Source organism: Mastigoproctus giganteus, chromosome 9, assembly GCF_048544385.1.
Source record: "Mastigoproctus giganteus isolate SK-2022 chromosome 9, ASM4854438v1, whole genome shotgun sequence".
NCBI lineage: Eukaryota > Metazoa > Arthropoda > Arachnida > Uropygi > Thelyphonidae > Mastigoproctus > Mastigoproctus giganteus.
In genome coordinates, this window is record NC_143583.1 from 191,750,682 (window position 1) to 191,770,414 (window position 19,733).

The 19,733-nt window shown below is 37.7% G+C and overlaps 1 protein-coding gene across 3 annotated transcripts in view; it reads left to right on the forward strand.

Annotated features, from left to right (window-relative positions):
• Dlic (dynein light intermediate chain) overlaps nucleotides 1–19,733 on the forward strand; it is a 240,292-nt gene that overhangs the window by 208,934 nt on the left and 11,625 nt on the right. For all 3 annotated transcript variants that reach the window (XM_090381830.1, XM_090381831.1, XM_090381832.1), the window contains one exon: nucleotides 19,000–19,114. In XM_090381830.1, the coding sequence (XP_090237956.1) occupies nucleotides 19,000–19,114 (115 nt within the window). The remainder of the gene's footprint in view (nucleotides 1–18,999; nucleotides 19,115–19,733) is intronic.

Sequence of the window (19,733 nt, forward strand, 5' to 3'; positions counted from 1 at the left end):
GATGTAGAACATTATTTGTTTTAAAACTACAAAATTGAATTTGCCACAAAACGTTAACCTATTTAGTCAGCTCACATCATAATAAAACCTTTTAAAAAAATGTGTGAATGAAATTTACAGTAAAAATGCTTGCTTAATAATTTGTGCCTTGTTTACTTATTGAAGAAGTATCTGTATTGTAACATGTAGGAAATATGATAAATACATACCATGCTTGTTATAATAGTCCATCACAGCACTTTGGCCAGGGGTTAATAATAAATATTGGAAAATCATATAAATGACATTGTTATTTATTGCACATTTATTTTAAAATAATTGGGTAAATTTTATTTTTGGTTATAACACAGTTAGCTTTATAACTCAGGTGTTAAAAGTTGTTCCCTGAAACCTTGTGTATTTTAAGGTTGCACTGTGTATGGCTTGTATTAGGTAGGTGTAATGTAATGGCATATTTGCTAAAGCAGTACAATAAGGTATGTTGTTCAGGGTAGCACCATCTCCTAATTCCGCAAACATTGAAACACTGGAATTAACCACTGCTTCGCCCCTGGAAAGCAGTGATTAATTCTGGTGGTCACATAACAAGTAGCTGAGGTACCAGTTACAAGTTAAATTTTAAAAAGCATGCACACCCAGTGGCAAGTAGATAGAACAAGAAGTGTGATAGTAGATTATCAGATTTCTCCCAGATAATGCAGAGTGGGATACACACAGAGCAATCTAATAGAAATGTCATATGGCTGTGAAGACAAAAGGTAATGTGGACAGTCCTAAGCCAAATAGACCACAAAGAGTCATGTCAATAATTAAGATGAATAGTGAGAGGAAATCATAAAGGCACTCACTCTTAATGATCCTACATTGATCGCAGTTTTGTCAGTTCAAGTGAGTTGACGAAACTGCGATCAATGTATGACCAGCAACAATAAAAAAAATAAATAAAAAAAAAGCCTTAGAATGGATTACTACTTTCATGCAGCTGCTTATAGACTGAAGCCTTTTTGCAGTCAAGCACAGAAGAACAGAACGTTACAGCAGATGGGATGTGGAGTGGAAAGATTGCACTACACAGCCTCACCATCAGTGGACACATTCAATGTGGTATATATCTAAAGAACTCACTCATCTTGATTACACCAGCAATGAAGTTTGGTAGTGATAATGTGATGGTGTGAGCCTGTATGCCTATGGTTTGGACTTTTCCTCAGTTTGTCATTGATGAAGCCATGAATGCAGCTTTGTTGTGACATTCTCAACACTTCTACCTTACCAATAGGGGCCATATCTACATTGGCTCGACAATACTATCACAAAACATGGCCAGTATAATAATCATTTGAAGAGAATAATGCAGTAAACCTGCCACTTCCAGCATTGAGCTCAGATCAAAATCTAATTGAACACAAATTTGAGATTTTTTTTTTTTTTTGAATAACAGTTGAAACTCAGAACATGACTTCCTGGTTCAAGCAGGGAATTGGCTGCAGCACTGGGGGAAGGTTGCAGTCTCTGCATACCAAAAACTTATAGAAAGTGTCTCCTGGAGGGTTGTTAATTTGATTAAATCCTATACTCGGTTCTAACCATTTTCCATTTAGTGTCACAATACATGTTTGGAGAATAGAATACTTAGGAAGAATTATAATGTATGAAGTAAATGTATGCATAAGGAAATTATGTATTCAGTGCAATCACTTATCTGAGTTGTGTAATTTTTTTTTTTTTTGTTTTTGCAGATTTTAGTTTTTAACTCTCAGCTTAAATTTAAAAATGCTCAGTTAAAACATGGTAAGATTTCCTGAATGTGAGTACAGAACAAAATTCACTTAGTCAGTGATGTTGACTCAAAGTACTATAGACCTGTTAGTTTAACTAACAGGTCTATAGTTACTTGTGTCGCCTTTTGAAACCCCTTTGTGAATTGGCGATACATTTGCACACCTCCAGTCGATGGGGACCTCCCCTGAGTCCAAGGAAGCTATCATAATTATGGCTAAGGATTTGCTTACTTCCCTTGCTGCCTCCTTTAAAATAACTGGATAGATTCCATCCACCCCAGGTGCCTTTTTTATGTTTAACTTCAACAATTTCTCCTCCACTTTGCTCTCAGTTATTACAAAATCACTTAGCTCCCTGTTAGAGTTTGATAAACTTCTGGCACTCCCATCATTGAATAACTCCTCATGTGTGAATGTAGATGCAAAATAGGCTTCCCTGTCACCTGTTAATTTATATGTATCCCATACATTTTTTCTTCTCGGCCACATGTCTAATTAGTTCTGACATCGATTTAGGCCTAAATCTTGAACAGTATTTCTTAGTTGGATTAAAAAGCCTAGTAGCCTCCAAAATTAATTCCCTGAAGGCTTCCCATTTAGAATTCAATGTTGGTAACATCATCAGTTGATCCCATTGTACAGAATTTGATCCCATTGTACGAAAGCCCTTCCCTCAAGGGAAGGGCTTTCGTACATTGTGATCAATGTCACCCAGTGGTTCTTTTATCTGCAAATTCTTAATGCATGAATAATCACTGCTGATAATCAGATCAAGAGTATTAGTCCCTCTGGTTGCCTCTTGAATATATTGCTGTAGAAAATAATCATCCAGTAAATCCACAAAAGTCTTGCTAGTGTATGAGTGACCAGCCCACAAGTTGCAGCCAATATGTGGAAAGTTAAAATCCCCCATTATAAGACATTCTGATTTACTGGCCCAATCTATTTCCCTGTATAGTTGTTTATTATATTCATCAGAGTCATTAGGCCTATAACACACTCCTACTCATTTTTCCTTTCCCAGTGCTTAAAAAAAGTAATAGTAAAGTGCAGCCATTATCAACCCACTGCAGGATGGAAGCCTCCTCAACAATTCATGCTGAGGGGCTTATGTCACACCAAATAGACCCAACATTGCATTGTCCACCAACATCAATTGCATGCACTTCCTTAGATTTTATTTCTTAACTAACATAATAATCCCTCCCTCCTTCCTGTCCTGTCTATCCTTCCTGTACACATTGTACTCCCCAAATTCCAATTCTGCACTGCTTATGTCTGTGTGACATCATATTTCTGATATATCCCAACAATATCTGCCTTTGATGTCTTGACTAGCACTTCAAGCTCATCAAATTTATTAACTATACTCCTAGCATTGGTGTACATGCAAGTATACATGCACGTGTTCCTACTCTTAGTTAACCTAATACAGCCCATGTATTTACTTGTTCCACTATGACTCCCAGCCATCCTGGAAATCTCCATTACCTTGCTTTTCAGGCTGCGCTCATTCTAATAGAAGAAGTGCAAGAATCACTCTTGACACTTCCTGCGGCCACTGTTAACCTTTTATTCTGTGTTGTTGTTGTTGTTGTTTGGTTTTTAGGAGCATTAGCAACTAAGGCCATATTGCTCCGGAATATGCAGTGGTCATTCCTTGACCTTTCCGCATCCTCCATATTTGGTGGTGACGGGCTCGAACCCCGGTCTAATCAAGAAGCGTGTGGTACGCACTGCTGCTCCTTCCCACCTGGCTACGGAGGCGCCCTTTATTCTGTGTATCCCCTCCCCAAGCTTGCAGTTTTCTGACCCACCTAACACTGCCTCGATAGGATCAGCAAATATTCTTGCATCCCATCCCTGTAGAAGCAGTCTCTCCTGTCAACATGCACAGACCAGGCTGAAAAAAATTCTACCACTTGAGCCTGACACAGTCTGTTCAGGGCCGAATTCATTGACAAGGTTCTCATCATATACTCCCTCCTATCATGAATTGCAGACATTCACATTCAACTCGCGACAGCTTTTTTTCAACATTGACCTGTACTTGTTGAGTAAATCTGTAGATCTCTTACTCTTAATGTCATTAGTTTCAATGTGTACAACAATATCACCTTTTGTGCCCTTAAAAGATAATATCTGCTCTACAACGTCACCAGGATATGTCTGGTGACTATGCAAGAAGTATAGGTGGTACAGGACCAGGGTATCCCTGGTCCTGTACCACCTATACTTCTTGCATAATATATTCCCCTTCTCCCTGACAATAGTCACCAACAATAACTAGTTCCTTTGGGACCAGCGCATTCTGCCTTGGAGATTGCCTCTGTGGTGCTTGATGCATAGGAGTGAGCTCTGTCTTTGAGCTGGGCACCTGAGAGCTTGATGGGGCCCCTCATATTAATTTCTTCGAGGGCATTTACCCTACACCTCAAGCTCTCATAGATTCCCATCAGAACACTTAGTTGGCACCTAATTTCTTGACACTCTAGTCATCTAGCACACACAAAGGCAACCTCCTTGGCTAGATCTAGATCGTGTCCTGTTTTAGAAAGGTCAGCAAACATTTCACATTTCGCACATTTTTTGAGATTGTGATGCGTTGGAGAATCGGCCCCTTTGTTTCCTCCCCCAAGTTACAGCACTCTCGCTAGTCTGTGATCTTTGCTTCGGAGCAAAATTCTGGGTCATGATTTCTGTTTAAATACAATTTAATTAGCAATGAAATTTAATAAGATTAATAATATTTTTGATTAATTGATAATACTGTAATAAGCTAACAGATTCCTAATATTGTGCTTCGTATTATGCTATCTAGTTTTACTTTATACCTTACGCTATTAGTTTGAGGTGCCGACCGGGCTAGCCGGGTGAGTAAAGTGCCTACCTTGCAACCCAAAGGTCACGGGTTCGAATCCCGCCTCGGGCTTGGATCAGAGTACTGCAAAAACCTTGGGAAGTGCATTATGGTCACAGAAGCCGATGTGCCAACAACTACCAAAAAAATAATAATTAGTTCTAGATATATACATTACTCTATTTCTTATCAACTACAATATGGCGGCTAGTTCAACAATATTGATGCCAACACTGGGAGTCGTAACTTCTAAAAATCGCTGGTTAAATTCAAAATAAGAAGCTAAGGAACGCTACTAAACCTATTTAATATCTTTGTAAAACACAATGTACTATGTTAATTAACGAAGAATACAGTAAAAATTAAAAATACTTATCCCTTTACAGCAGCCAAAAATCCACTGACTGTTCTCTTCTGCAACCAGAGCACCCTCTCGTGCCAACTGTATGGTATTACACTTAGGGTAGTGGAAAATAAAAAAGACCTGGGGGTAATTGTGCTGTCAGATATGAAGTTCTTCAGGCAGGCTTTCAGGACAGCTCGTGGAGTTTTGTCAATGATATACAGAATTTTGCTAGAAGGAATGAGGTGGTAATTATCCCACTGTATAGGGCAATGGTCGGGGCCACACCTTGAGTACTGCATACAGGTCTGGAGGCCTCATTTTAAGAAGGATGTAGAGCTCCTGGAATGGGTACAGAGAAGAGCAGTGAGGTTGGTGAGAGAAACAAAGGGGTGCGTCTAACAAGAAAGGCTTCAGTTCTGCAAATTGCAGTGTCTGGAGACTTGGCACCAGAAAGGTGATCTGATTGAAGTGTTTAAGGCTTTGAATGGATTGAGCAAACTCAATGCTGATAGAATTCTTGCTTTTGCTCAGACTATACACATGAGGGGACGTAAATTCAAACTGAGAAAGGATGGTTGCAGAATAGTTGTGTGGAGGTTTGCCTTTAGCTAATGGGTGGTTAATGGCACGAACAAACTTCCATCTGTCATTGTGAAAGTGGTTAGCTTGAATAAAGCTAACCACTTTTTTTTTTTGCTACTGCTGTATAAGTTTGTTTTCTTGAATCATTTGCCACTACCAAACTAAATGGAGAAAAAAATAAATTTGTGATTGTGGAGTTGGACAGTTGACTGAGGTTTTTTGGACTGATTTGGAATAGAGATGGTGGAATTATCTGTTCAGAAGAACAGTGTCCATAGTAGTGTCTATAGAAAAGGCATGCAGTAGAATCTCAACTTCTATAAGACAAAGAGAAGGAGACTTCAGAAGTGAGAGGTCATTAATTAACCTGACTGCCTTCTTTTGAATATAGTTTAAGAGCTTAACATTAGCATTAGTAGAGGCATTTGATGCAAGAAAGCAAGCTTATGCAGCATCAGCCAAAAAAAAAAAAAAAAACCCACTTCCACTTCACCCCTCTGTTCGTTCAAAATACCTGTCCAGCTGAGCCTTAAACTTATTTAGGCTATCAACTTCCACTACAAGGGATGGAAGTCTGTTCCACCAACCAACCACCCTCTGGCTAAAGGCAAATTTCCACACGTCTATCCTACATCTGTCTTTCCTCAATTTGAATTTATGCCCTCTCAGGTGATTATTCTGAGCTAGAGGAAGAATCCCATCAGCATTGAGCATGCTCAAACCATTCAAGGCTTTATACATCTCTATCAGATCACCTCGCTGGTGCCTAGTCTCCAGACACTGTAATTTGCAAAACTTAAGCCTTTCTTCGTAAGAGCACCCCTTTGTTCCATTCACTAATCTTGTTGCCCTTCTTTGTACTCGTTCCAGCAGCTCTACATCCTTCTTGAAATGAGGCCTCCAGACCTGTATACAGTACTCTAGGTGTGGCCTGACCATTGCCTTATACAAGGGAATAATCACCTCCTTATCCCTGCTGGAAAAATTCCTGTATATCATTGACAATACTCCATGAGCTACTCTTGCAGCCCGTCTGCACTGCTCAGAGAACTTCATATCTGCCTGCACAATGACCCCCAAGTCCCTTTCATTCTCTACCACTGTCAGTGTAGTACCACAGAGTTGATACGTTGCTCTGGGGTTGCTGTTTCCCATCTGTAGTACTTTACATTTGTCAATGTTAAACTTCATTTGCCACCTCTCAGCCCATCTGCTCAACCTTTCCAGATCCTGTTGCAGCAGCATAGTGTCAGTAGTGTCCTTGACAACCCTGTCAACCTTTGTATCGTCTGCAAACTTGGACATTAAGCTTGATATACCATCATCAATATCATTTATAAATACAGAAAACAATAATGGACCCAACACTGAGCCCTGAGGGACTCCACTAATAACATTAGTCCACGATGAGCAGTGTCCATTGATTACCACTCTGTCTTCTCCCCCTCAACCACCCCTTTATCCATAGCAGCAATTTGCCTCCAATGTCACACTGCTCCAATTTGTGTAGCAGTCTTCCATGTGCAACAGTATCAAAAGCCTTTCTAAGATCCAAGTATATAATATCAAAGCTATTCCCTGCATCCAGTTCTTTAATGACTGCATCATAGTATCCAATCAAATTGGTCAGGCAAGACTTACCCTTAACAAAACCATGCTGTGTCCGAGCTATAACTGAAGTCTTGTCTAAATGATCCTGCAGTGCTTCTTTAACCAGTGCCTCCATTAATTTTCCTGGAACAGAAGTTAAGCTCACAGGTCTATAATTACTTGTGTCAGCCTTTGATCCTCCTTTGTGAATTGGGGTCACATTTGCACATTTCCAGTCTATGGGTACCTCCCCTGAGTCCAAGGAAGCTCTCATAATTATGGCTAAGGGTTTGCTTACTTCCTTTGCTGCCTCCTTTAATATAACTGGATAGATCCCATCCACCCCGGGTGCTTTTCTTGTGTTTATCTTCAACAGTTTCTCCTCCACTTTACCCCCAGTTATTTCAAGATTCTGTAGCTTACTGCTAGAGGTGAATACACCTCTGGCATTCCCCTCGCTGAATAACTCCTCATGTGTGAATGTAGTTGCAAAATAATAATTTAGTTTGTTAGCTACCTGAGCAGGATCATCAACAGTTGACCCATCAATATCAAGTGGACCAATGTGATTCATCCCCTTCCTTCTAGAGATTACATAAGTAAAGAACTCTTTGCTGTTTTTCTTTGCATCCCTTGCCAAGGATTTCTCGTAATCTGCCTTCGCCTGCCTAACCTCCTTTGTAACTTGGTTGCATATCAACTTGTATCTATCATAGGCTTCTGTGTCATGTGTTAATTTGTAAGTATCCCATGCATTTTTCTTCTCTGCCATATGCCTCATTAGTTCATCTGACATCCATTTTGGCCTAAACCTTGAACAATATTTCTTAGTTGGTATGTAAAGCCTAGTAGCTTCCAAGATAAGTTCTTTGAATGCTTCCCATTTTGAATTTGCTGTTGGTAACATCATCAGTTGGTCCCACTGTATAGAATTTAAATACTGTCTCAGTCCATCGTAGTCGCCTTTACGGAAGCAATAACCCTTCCCTTTACCCCTAATGGTAGTTACCTCTTTGAGTAAATCCCACTTCAGCACACTGTGATCACTGCCACCTAGTGGTTCATTTATCTGCAGATTCTTAATGCATGAAGAATCACTGCTGATAATCAAATCAAGAGTATTACTCCCTCTAGTTGCTTCCCGAACATGCTGATGTAGAAAACAATCATCCAATAAATCCACAAAAGCCCTGCTAGTGTGTGAGTAACCAGCCACCAAATTCCAGTCAATATCTGAGAAATTAAAATCTCCCATTATAAGACTCTCTGATTTACTGGCCCACTCTATTTCCCTGTACAGTTTCTTATTATACTCATCAGAGTCATTAGGCCTATAGCACACTCCTACTCTCAATTTTGATCTCCCAATGCTTATGTCACACCAAACTGACTCAACACTGCACTGTCCAGCGATGTCTACTGGCTTCACTTCCTTGGTTTTTATGTGTTTCTTAACTAATAGCATAACCCCTACCCCCTTCCTATCCTGTCTATCCTTTCTGTAGACGTACTCCCCAAATTCCAGTTCTGCATCCCTTATATCTGTGTGACACCACGTCTCTGATATCCCAACAATATCTGCCTTTGATGTTTTGAGCAATACCTCAAATTCATCAAATTTATTTACTAAACTCCTAGCATTGGTGTACACGCAAGTATACCTGCACCTGTTTCTATTCTTAGCTACCCTAACACAACCCATGTGTTTACTTGTACCGCAATGGCTCCCAGCAGTCTCTGAAATATCATGCATCTTGTTTTTCAGGCTTCTGCTCATTCTAATAGAAGCAGTGCAAGAATCTCTTTCACCTCTGCCAGTGGCTTCTGTCGATCTATTGGTCTTTGTCTCCCCCCAAGCTAGCAGTTTTCCGACCCACCTAACACTGCCTCGATAGCATCAGCAAATATTTTTGCACCCTTTCTATTTAAGTGTATCCCATCCCTGTAGAAGCAATCTCTCCTGTTAACAAGTACAGTCCAGGCTGAAAAAAATTCTACCCCTTGAGCTTTGCACAATCTTTCCAGGGCCGAATTGATCGACAAGGCTCTCATCATATACTCCCTCCTATCGTGTCTGGGCAGAATTGCAGACACTTTCAAATTCAACCCTAATTCTCGGCTTTTGTTAAGAGGGGTTTTGGGGCATCACCCAGATATTCCCAGGTGTGGGAACAATATTTAGTGGTAGGGTGCTGGGATTTTTATCAGTAGGTGTGTAGAAGAAAAGTAATGCCAAGAGAGAGAAAAAAAGAAACCCAAATTTTTTTCATTCAGTGGAATAAATATTTATGATGTGGTTTCGGCAAGAGAAATTAGAAGTCAGGGAGATTCCCAATAAAGGTACAAGATCCTGTCTAGAAATCAGAATGTCAATTGAAGATGAGTACAAGAGGAGTACACTTTTTTTTTTTTTTTTTTTTACTAGAAAGAAAACAGGACTGCATGAGTTTTAGGATTGAGGTTAACTAAGTTTTCTGTTCCCCATTAGAGGATTACTTGTAAATTGTCATTTAAGGAAATGGGGAAGAATATCCAAGAGGCTGAAGCTGTTTGTACAGGACAAGGTTTCCCAATTTAGAAGATGAAGTGTAATGTGCTATCATCAACAAAACTATGAGTAGCATTTCTAGTCGGGGGAAAAAGGTCATTATATACAAGTGGAGGAAAGAACTGAATCTTGGAGATCATCAATCATTGAAAAACCAGAAGGGTAGAGAGCCCTCTTCCATCATGCAGTGAGTGGTCAGAGAGAAAACTGGCTAACCACTTGCAAAAAAATAGATAATAGTTCATAAGGTGGGAGCTTGTTTAGAAGACATTTCTGCCTAACACGATCAAAAGCTTTGGTTATATCAAAAGCAACTGCTTGAGTTTCACCAAATTTTTTCTGTCGAATTTGTCCGAAGTGGAGTAACATGAGCCAGTATATCGTCACCAGTGAATTGACACTTATGGAAGCTATACTGGCAATCGTTGATCAGATGGAAGGTTTCAAGATAGTGTTAAGAGTTGGCAGTTTGTGGATTTCTTTGGAAAGATTAGAGGTAAGTGCAATGGGACAATAGTTGTAAGAGAGAGGGGTTCATTGCACTTTTTAGGAACTGGTTGAATGTGAGCAAATTTTCATGCAGAAGGGAAAAACACCAGCAAAATAAGAAAGTGTAAAAAGGTGACACAAAGCAGGTGCAAGCTCAGGAATACAGGTTTTGAAAACAAGTGGAGAAATTCTACCAGGACCTGGATGGAATTTTGCCAGTTTCCATCCATCAATTTTATTGAATGGAGCTTATTGGGAATGGTAGGAGGTTGATTTACCAAGGTCATCGATACAAGAATTAAAAGAAAAGTAGGATGCTAGTAAGTTGGCTTTATCTTTAGCTGAGTAGGCAGTAGAACTATCGGGTTTTAAGAGAATGGTAGTATAGGTGGACAAAAGTTGCAGCCAATAGCTTTTGTAAATGACCAGAATGTTCGACTACCATTTGGACAAGAATCAAGTTTTCTACTCTTAGCCTCTTCAAAATCTAGTTTGGATTGATTAATAACTTCATTACAAATGAAGCTGGAGATTCAGATACAAGCCAATTATGATGTGCTGCAACAGTTTTAGTACATTTGTTGAAAAGCTTAGATAAAGGACAAGATTTTAATTTTAAGGTAGAATGTGAAATAAGGATTTCATCCCTTTAAGAATAATTCCGTTGACACAATCTCAGCATACATTAGGATCAGAAAATTTAAAACAGTAATTCAATCTATGAAGAGAGGAATGGAAGTAATGCAGATTATCATTCTTATATGTCAAATGATAAGATGCTGAATATTTACATGAGAGAGAGAGAGAGAGAGACACAGAGTCCATTGGAGAATAGACCATCACCTCGATGTCATGTGAGGTACCTAGATGATCACTGTCATTGTCTTATTGCTTTGAGGGGTTATTGGTGAGGAAAAGATCAATTGTTGTGGGGTATGTGTGATTAAGATTGTCTGGAATTCTAGGAGATAATTAAACAAGCTGTGTGAATTCATTAGTAATTGCAGAAGACTCATCATCTCAACCATATGGATCCATATAACTAGAAAACTGAAGCCAGTTGGAGTGAATGTTGAGAACTACTGAAAAACATTAGCATTAGTAGAGACATATGATGCAAAAAAGCAAGCTTATACAGCATCAGCCAAAAAAAAAAAATGCTCCCATTTCACCCCTTCATTCATTCCAAATATCTGTTCAGCTCAGCCTTAAATTTATTTAGGCTACCAACTTCCACAACAAAGAATGGGAAGTCTGTTCACCAACCAACTACCCACTGGCTAAAGGCAAACGTCCAAACATCTGTCCTACAACTGTCTTTCCTCAATTTGAATTTATGCCCTCTCGGGTGATTATTCTGAGCTAAAGGAAAAGTCCCATCAGCATTGAGCATGCTCAAACCATTCAAGGCTTTATACACCTCAATCAGATCACCTCGCAGGTGCCTAGTCTCCAGACACTGTAATTTGCAAAACTTAAGCCTTTCTTCGTAAGAGCAACCCTTTGTTCCATTCACTAATCTTGTTGCCCTTCTCTGTACTCGTTCCAACAGCTCTACATTCTTCTTAAAATGAGGCCTCCAGACCTGTATACAGAAATCAAGGTGTGGCCTGACCATTGCCTTATACAAGGGGATAATCACCTCGTTATCCCTGCTAGAAAAATTCCTGTATATCATTGACAAGACACCATGAGCTACTCTTGCTGACTGTCTGCACTGCTCAGAAAACTTCATATCTGCCTGCACAATTACCCCCAGGTCCTTTTCTCTACCACTGTCAGTGTTAGTACCACAGAATTGATACGTTACTCTGGGGTTACTGCTTCTCATATGTAGTTCTTTACATTTGTCAATGTTAAACTTCAGTTGCCACCTCTCAGCCCATCTGCTCAACTTTTCTAGATCCTGTTACAGCAGCATACTGTCATTAGTGTCCTTAACAACCCTGCCAACCTTCGTATCATCTGCAAACTTGGGCATTAAGCTTGATGTACCATCATTAATATCATTTACAAATACAGAAAACAACAATGGACCCAACACTGAACCCTGTGGGACTCCATTGATTACCATTCTCTGTCTTCTCCCACTCAACCATCCCTTTATCCATAGCAGCAATTTGCCTCCACTGCCACACTGCTCCAATTTGTTCAGCAGTCTTCCATGTGCAGCAGTATCAAAAGCCTTTCTAAGATCCAAATATATGATATCAAAGTTATTCCCTATATCCAGTTCCTTTGTAACCACATCATAGTATCCAATCGAATTGGTCAGGCAAGACTTTCCCTTAACAAAACCATGCTGTGTCCGAGCTATAACTGAAGTCTTGTCTGGATGATCCTGCAGTGCTTCTTTAACCAGTGCCTCCATTCATTTTCCTGGAACAGAAGTTAAAGTCACAGGTCTATAATTACTTGTGTCAGCCTTTGATCCTCCTTTGTGAATTGGGGTCACATTTTCACATCTCCAGTCTATGGGTACTTCCCCTGAGTCTAAAGAAGCTCTCATAATTATAGCTAAGGGTTTGCTTAATTCCTTTGCTGCCTCCTTTAATATAACTGGATAGATCCCATCCACCCCAGGTGCCTTTTTTATGTTTATCTTCAACAATGTCTCGTCCACTTTCCTCTCAGTTATTACAAAATCATCTAGCTCACTGCCGGAGTTTAATTCACTTCTGGCATTCCCCCCCCCTGAATAACTCCTCATGTGTGAATGTAGATGCAAAATACTCATTTAGTTTGTTAGCCACCTGAGCAGGATCATCAGCAGTTGAGCCATCAATATCCAGTGGACCAATCTGATTCATCCCTTTCCTTCCAGAGTTTACATAGGTAAAGAACTTTTCCCTGTTTTTCTTTGCATCCTTTGCCAAAGATTTCTCATAATCTGCCTTTGCCTGCCTAATCTCCTTTGTGACGTGGTTACAGACCAGTTTATATCTATCATAGTCTTCCATGTCACCCATTAATTTATGTATCCCATGCATTTTTCTTCTCTGCCATATGTCTAATTAGTTCATCTGACATCCATTTAGCCCTAAATATTGAACAGTATTTCTTAGTTGGTATATAAAGCCTAGTAGCTTCCAAGATAAATTCTTTGAATGCTTCCCATTTTGAATTTGCTGTTGGTAACATCATCAGTTGATCCCACCGTATAGAATTTAAATACTGTATTAGACCACCGTAGTCACCTTTACAAAAGCAAAAACCCTTCCCTTTGCCCCTGACGGTAGTTACCTCTTTGAGTAAATCCCACTTGAGGGACCACTGAGGAATTTCCATGTTTCATGTGAAGAGGCAGTATTCTCTTATTTGCATACACTTGCTTAAAGGTTTTGAATTGGCCTTTCATTCATTATGGTCCTATATCTGTGGCCATAACAGCTATGGATTAATTTCCTCTGGGGATGGGTGATGAACTGCACTGAATTTGAGCATGATCATCCAAGAATGTCAAAAGCATTGAGAAATGAGAAAAACTTGTGAATTATTGTTGTCATTAACACAGTAGTTATGATATGTAGCCTTTCTCAAATGTGTCTGGGTTAAAATTCTGTCAAAGTGGGAAGAATTTATTGGGTTTTTCTCACTATGGCCAAATTTGTTTCCTGTGTTGCATTCGGCAAAACAGGAAACAAATTGACAATAGAATGCACAAATTTACATACATTGCCTTTATTTCTTTGATGCAAAAAACAAACAAGAAAAAAATCTGATTTTTTCCCCCCCTATATCTTCTAAAACTACCATTTATCCATTTCTTGTTTTAAGTGAATGCCTTTAGAATTTTGTTATTCCTTTCTTATTCATATTTACAGCATAGGTTGCCTTCTGGAGTGTTCCAGGTAACGAATTTTCGAAATGACTAACAAAACCAAACTGTAGTGTTCATTCATTCCTGCACTAACCATTCATAATTTTAACAAAGATTTTCTTTTGTTATGAACCAATACATTTGAAGGATAGGTGAACATTGAATATAATTCATAGTACTGAATTTTATGTCATAACTGTTTTTTTTATGAGACTTATAGAGCATCAATATTAATGGAAGTCATCTGGGATCTGTAATTATTTTCATTATGGTGAACTTTTTATTAAAGCAGTATTTGTTATAATGGGATATTTTATTTTAATGTCTGTTAAAACTAGTTTTAGTTATTTTGCCTGAAGAATTTTATTATTATATTGTGGTTTTAAAAAATAAATAAATATAAAAGTATTTTAATAATAAAATCTTTAACAAGATTTTATTATTGAAATTGAAATTGTGGCATCATAGTGAATTGAAACTTGTTGCAACATGAAAAATACTTGGAGGTAAAAATACCTTGTGCAGTCAGATATGAAGTTCTCTGAGTAGTGCAGACAGACCACCAGGCAGATTTTGTGAATGATATACAGGAAATTTGCTAGCAGAGAAAAGGAGGTGATTATCCCTTTGTATAAAGCATGATCGGGCCACATCTTGAGTACTGCATACAGGTCTGGAGGCCTAACTTTAGGAAGGGTATAGAGCTGCTGGAATAAGTACAGAGAAGGGCAATGAGATTGATGAGGGGTGCTCTTATCAAGAATGGCTTCAGTTCTGAAAATTGCAGCATCTGGAGACTAGGCACCTGTGAGGTGATCTGGTTGAGGTGTTTAAGGCTTTGAATGGTTTGAGCAAGCTCAATGCTGATGGGATTGGATTCTTCCTGGTGCTGTATAAGCTTCTTGCATCATATGCCACTACTAATGTTCAGTAGGTCATCCAGTCATAACACATTAATCACCCATTTATCTGGAGTCCATCTAAATTAGCATATTTTATGTTTTGTTGAATTTTGAAATGAGCAATTTCACTGAAGTGAATTTGTATCAAATTTTGTCTGATCTTAGAGAAAAGTGCAACACAACTCAACGTTGAAATCACTTCAGAGAAGATGCTGTGTGTCATGTGAAGTCTTTTCAGTGGTTCACAAAGGGGCTGCTTGCCTTTTGAAGGTCCCTCTCTTTCTGTCAACCCTTAAACTTCATAATGCTGCATAAGCTCATACACATGCTTTCTTGCATCAAATGCCACTGCTACTACTACTACATTTGTAATCTGATCAGGAGTGATCAACATTTAACTATCCATGAAGTTGCTGGAAAAATTGATATTATGTATGGAACAAGTCAATCAATTTTAATGCAAGATTTGGGAATGGTAAGTGTTTCAGCCAAGTTTGTCTTGCATCTCAGACTTTGTAATTGTTATGCCTTGCTTAACAATCACAGAGTCTGGTGAGTTCTCTGCACTGCTGATCCACAGTTTGTTGTTTCTTCCATCATTACTTGCTTTATTAGTTATGCATGTATCTCTATAAAACCAGATACAAAGGCCCAGTCCTGTCATTGTAAGGATTAACTTCTCCAAGCCCCCCCCCCCAAACAACAAGACAATTTTAATCAAATGTGAAGATCATTCTTATTATATTTTTTGACTCAGAGGCCAGTGTTCATTATGAGTTTATTCCATGTGGACAAACTCAACACACTGAACCCAGGAATGCTACAATATAGGTCTACAACAGGGGTGGCCAACTTAATTTGTGATGTGCCACGATCTACCATCTCAAGAATCAAGAATTTCATTGCACATGATTAAAAAAGTTAATCAACACATATTGAAAAATTGTTTATAAATTTTAAAATTTAATACAATTCGGAATTCTTATTTTAAATTCATACATATTTCAATTTTTAATTTATGTGAAGTTTGTGTCTTCGTGTTATCTGCCAAGCTGTCAGAATTGGGGATATACTGCAATAAGGCCAACCGTAAAGAATCTTCTGTATGCAAGTTCGTAAGAGTAGAGCGATTCTTTGTTTGTTTCAAATATGCAAAGGCCGATACACATAGATATGTGGAACCAAAACAGGAATTTAAAAGTTCACTGCATTTTTTTTTATATTTGGGTACTTTTCTCGGTAAATGTATTTCCAAAAGTCTTTTTCAGATGAGCTGGCTTTTAGGAAGATATCGTTTTGCACTGTAATAATTTCATTTTCAAGTAATATTTTCTCCGTGTGAAAAATCTCAGCGTGTTTTTTTTTTTTTTTCCTACTATTTGTTTCGTATCTAAGTCGACATTAAATGGATAAGAAATATATTGAACAGTCTTCAATTGTTTTAAAATCACCAAATCTGGTTTTAATATCATCCACAACTTTCTCAATTTCAGAAACCTATTTCTCACTATTACATTCAAAAACAGGATATTTTTGTGCAAACTATCTTGCATATTTGCAAAATGATCGAATTCTTTTTCTTTTAGATCCTTAGCCACTGCCAAAAATTGATATTTATATGCATAAATACTAATCATGTCACCCACATTTTTATTTTTTTCTCATAATTCCCAATTCAGATTATTTAATTTACTGGTAAAATCTGCAAAATAAAAAAAACGGCAGATTACAAAACCACTCCCTATCTTGCAGCTGCTGATAATCATCTCCCTTTTGATCAACAAATTTTTTAATTTCATTCAGCAAATTTCGAAATCTCTGTAGAAACTTACTCCGACTCAGCCACCTCACATCTGTGTCTAATATCAGATCTGGTTCATTTTCATTGAGTTGCATTTTGAAAAGTCTCCTTTAAAGAGATTGTCCTCTGATGGAATTTGTGATTTTGAAAGCTATGTCCATAACACTTTTAGTATTTAATCTTTTGCTGGCTAACACTTGTTGGTGGATGATAGTGGTAACTCAAAATATCTGGGAATTCGTCATCCTTTTGGCACAATGCGATGGATCTGTTAAGGTGCCCCATCATTGTTTTAGCTCCATCTGTTGTTATTGATACGAGCTTAAATAGTGGTAATTTAATTTTTTTCAATAAAATTTTTGAATGCGTTAAATATATCAAGACCTCTAGTTCTTTCTTTTAACGAAATACATACGAATAAAAATGAGCAATTGAGCTGTATCACTGATGTCTGTAGATTCATCCAGTTGTAAAGAAAAAGGACACACCATTAGCAATATGAGCACGCAATTGTTCACTCACATTTTTACTCTTTTTTTTTTTTTTTTTTTTCAATGCATCGGGTCACAGTATTTTGAAATAATTGCAGATCTTGAAGAGCACTCTTAATTTCATTTTTGTTCCTAAAATTTTCAAAAAGAGAATCTGTTATTTCTAAAAATGCGTCTTTGATGAATTGACCATCAGAAAATGGTTTGTATTTTTTTCAAGAAGATGGCTCACTTTAAATGATGCTACAGTTACTGCTTTAGATTGTAAATTAGGTGTCACGAAGAAATTTTGTTGTGCGAATAATCTGGATTTAAGTTCTAATTTATTTTTTCTAAGATCACTATTAGGCAGAATATCCGATTGGCATTTATCACGGAGTGTGTTGAAGTGCCTTTCTAAATTTCCTTGTTTGGGTATAGCCATGGAAGCATTGCAAATCAAACAACATTTTTCTTTTATCATTACAAAAAATTATTCTAGTTCCCACTCTTGATGAAAATGATACGTTTTACTCTTTTTTCCTAGTATTCATTTTAAATCAAATTAATGTATAAGTACTGTCCAGTTATTAATATTAAGTAAGCTAATTAAGAATTTAACACATACGCTATGCTCTCTGCAATGAACTGCGTGAATTTTCACTAGACAGGCCTAGCGGCTGCGCGGCGACAAGAGTAGTCACCTGGTTCAATGGATTTGTAATAATCGTATGCAGTGGGGCACTTAATAATAATAAAACATTTAGATTTTGACTAATCTATTATTATTATTAGCCATATGGTGCAAGAAAGCCTGAGGCTTCTGCCGCAACAGGCAAAAAAAAAGAAAACTTTCTGAATTACCCCTGAGAGAGAAAACAAAAGTCAGAAGTAGAAGGGAATCACCAAGGAAAAGAAGAATGATGATATCCAGTTGAGGATCATGGTGTGTCAAGCACATACTCACTAGATGTGAGCCCCTGGGGATCTTTTTTTATATATATTTAAAATTCATTGTGATCGACTTGTTGGCCATTCCTGGTCTATAGCAATTACATGATGCCGTTCAGAATAAATAGCAGAAAAGTGGGCTTCGGGGAATTGGCACTTGCATCATGAGAGCATCCTTGCACACTCAGAACTTTCCATTTAAGCAAAAAAAAAAAAAAAAAAAGAAGTGGTGAACCTTTTGTGTATATGGAACTTGACTGTCTTTCATAATTGTTTTTACGTAGTAGATTTCTGTAAGGAGATATTTAGATGATTGACTCATCAGCATTTAAATACTATTCAAGTGCTGCTGGTTAAAAAAAAAATATATATATATATATATATATATATATCAGCAGTGATAATCATGATTTAGATGCCATATTCAGTTGGCCAGTTCAGTCCTGGAATCTTGGATACAATTGTTTACAAATTCTGTTACAGTAGATTGTGTGTTTGGTGTGGTGGGTGGTCACATATGTTAATAAATTAACAAGATGGTCTCAAATGAAGAAAACTAAGCTTTTTAGACCAATGAAAGGGTTGAGGAATGGTTGTGGTTGGCTCAAAAAATTTGAACCATATTGAGGTTGAGGAACACTACCTTGTTATAGTATATTATTAATAATTATTTTGATATTGTACTTATGTCGTGGTGGGAATGATAAACTTAAATGGTCATACCAAACCAACTTTTGAAATTGCATGATTTATATTCTTGAATTTTCCATTATATAAAAAATAAAATATACTCTTTATGCAGTATATGTCAGTTTCACTTACAGCCACTTAGTGGAAATTCCTATGTTATGTATTGCAGATGGATGGAGTGAAGGGTGCATCAAGTGGAGAGGGTGTTCTTCAGAACTTCTTTAATAGTCTCCTTAACAGAAAAACAGGGCCTGCTGCCAGCCCTAGTGGAGCTGCTCGGACAGGTATGAGCAAAGTGTTTCCATCCAAATGTTTTTGTGTAATTTTAAGCAATTTTGATGACAGTAAATGAAATTCTAATATTTTTCTGATAGATTTATTTTTATCAATCCAGCTGCTATCTGTGAGGTATAGAAAAAATATAATAATAAATACATATGTTTTTTTTTTAGAGAAATATGGATATTGAAGGTTATTTGCAAAGGTAGTGTCTAAATGATGTAAGTAGATTGTTCTTGAGAATCATCCATCATTACATCTGAAATGGGTGCCTCCGTAGCCAGGTGGGCAGGAGCAGCAGTGCATAGCACACACTTCTTGATTAGACCGGTGTTAGAGTCCGTGACCACCAAATACGGAGGATGCGGAAAGGTCAGGGAATGACCACCGCATATCCCCGGAGCAATATGGCCTTAGTTGCTAATGCTCCTAAAAACCAAACAAACAAATACATCTGAAATTAGTGTTATCAGGAAGGTGGTAAAAAACTCTAAAACAAATATTGAAAAAGTCGAGCATAATGAAATATTTCTTGTTTTATTTGCATACATAAAACTAACACTTCAGACACTATATATATATATATATATATATACACACACACACTTCAGATTAGATGGACAG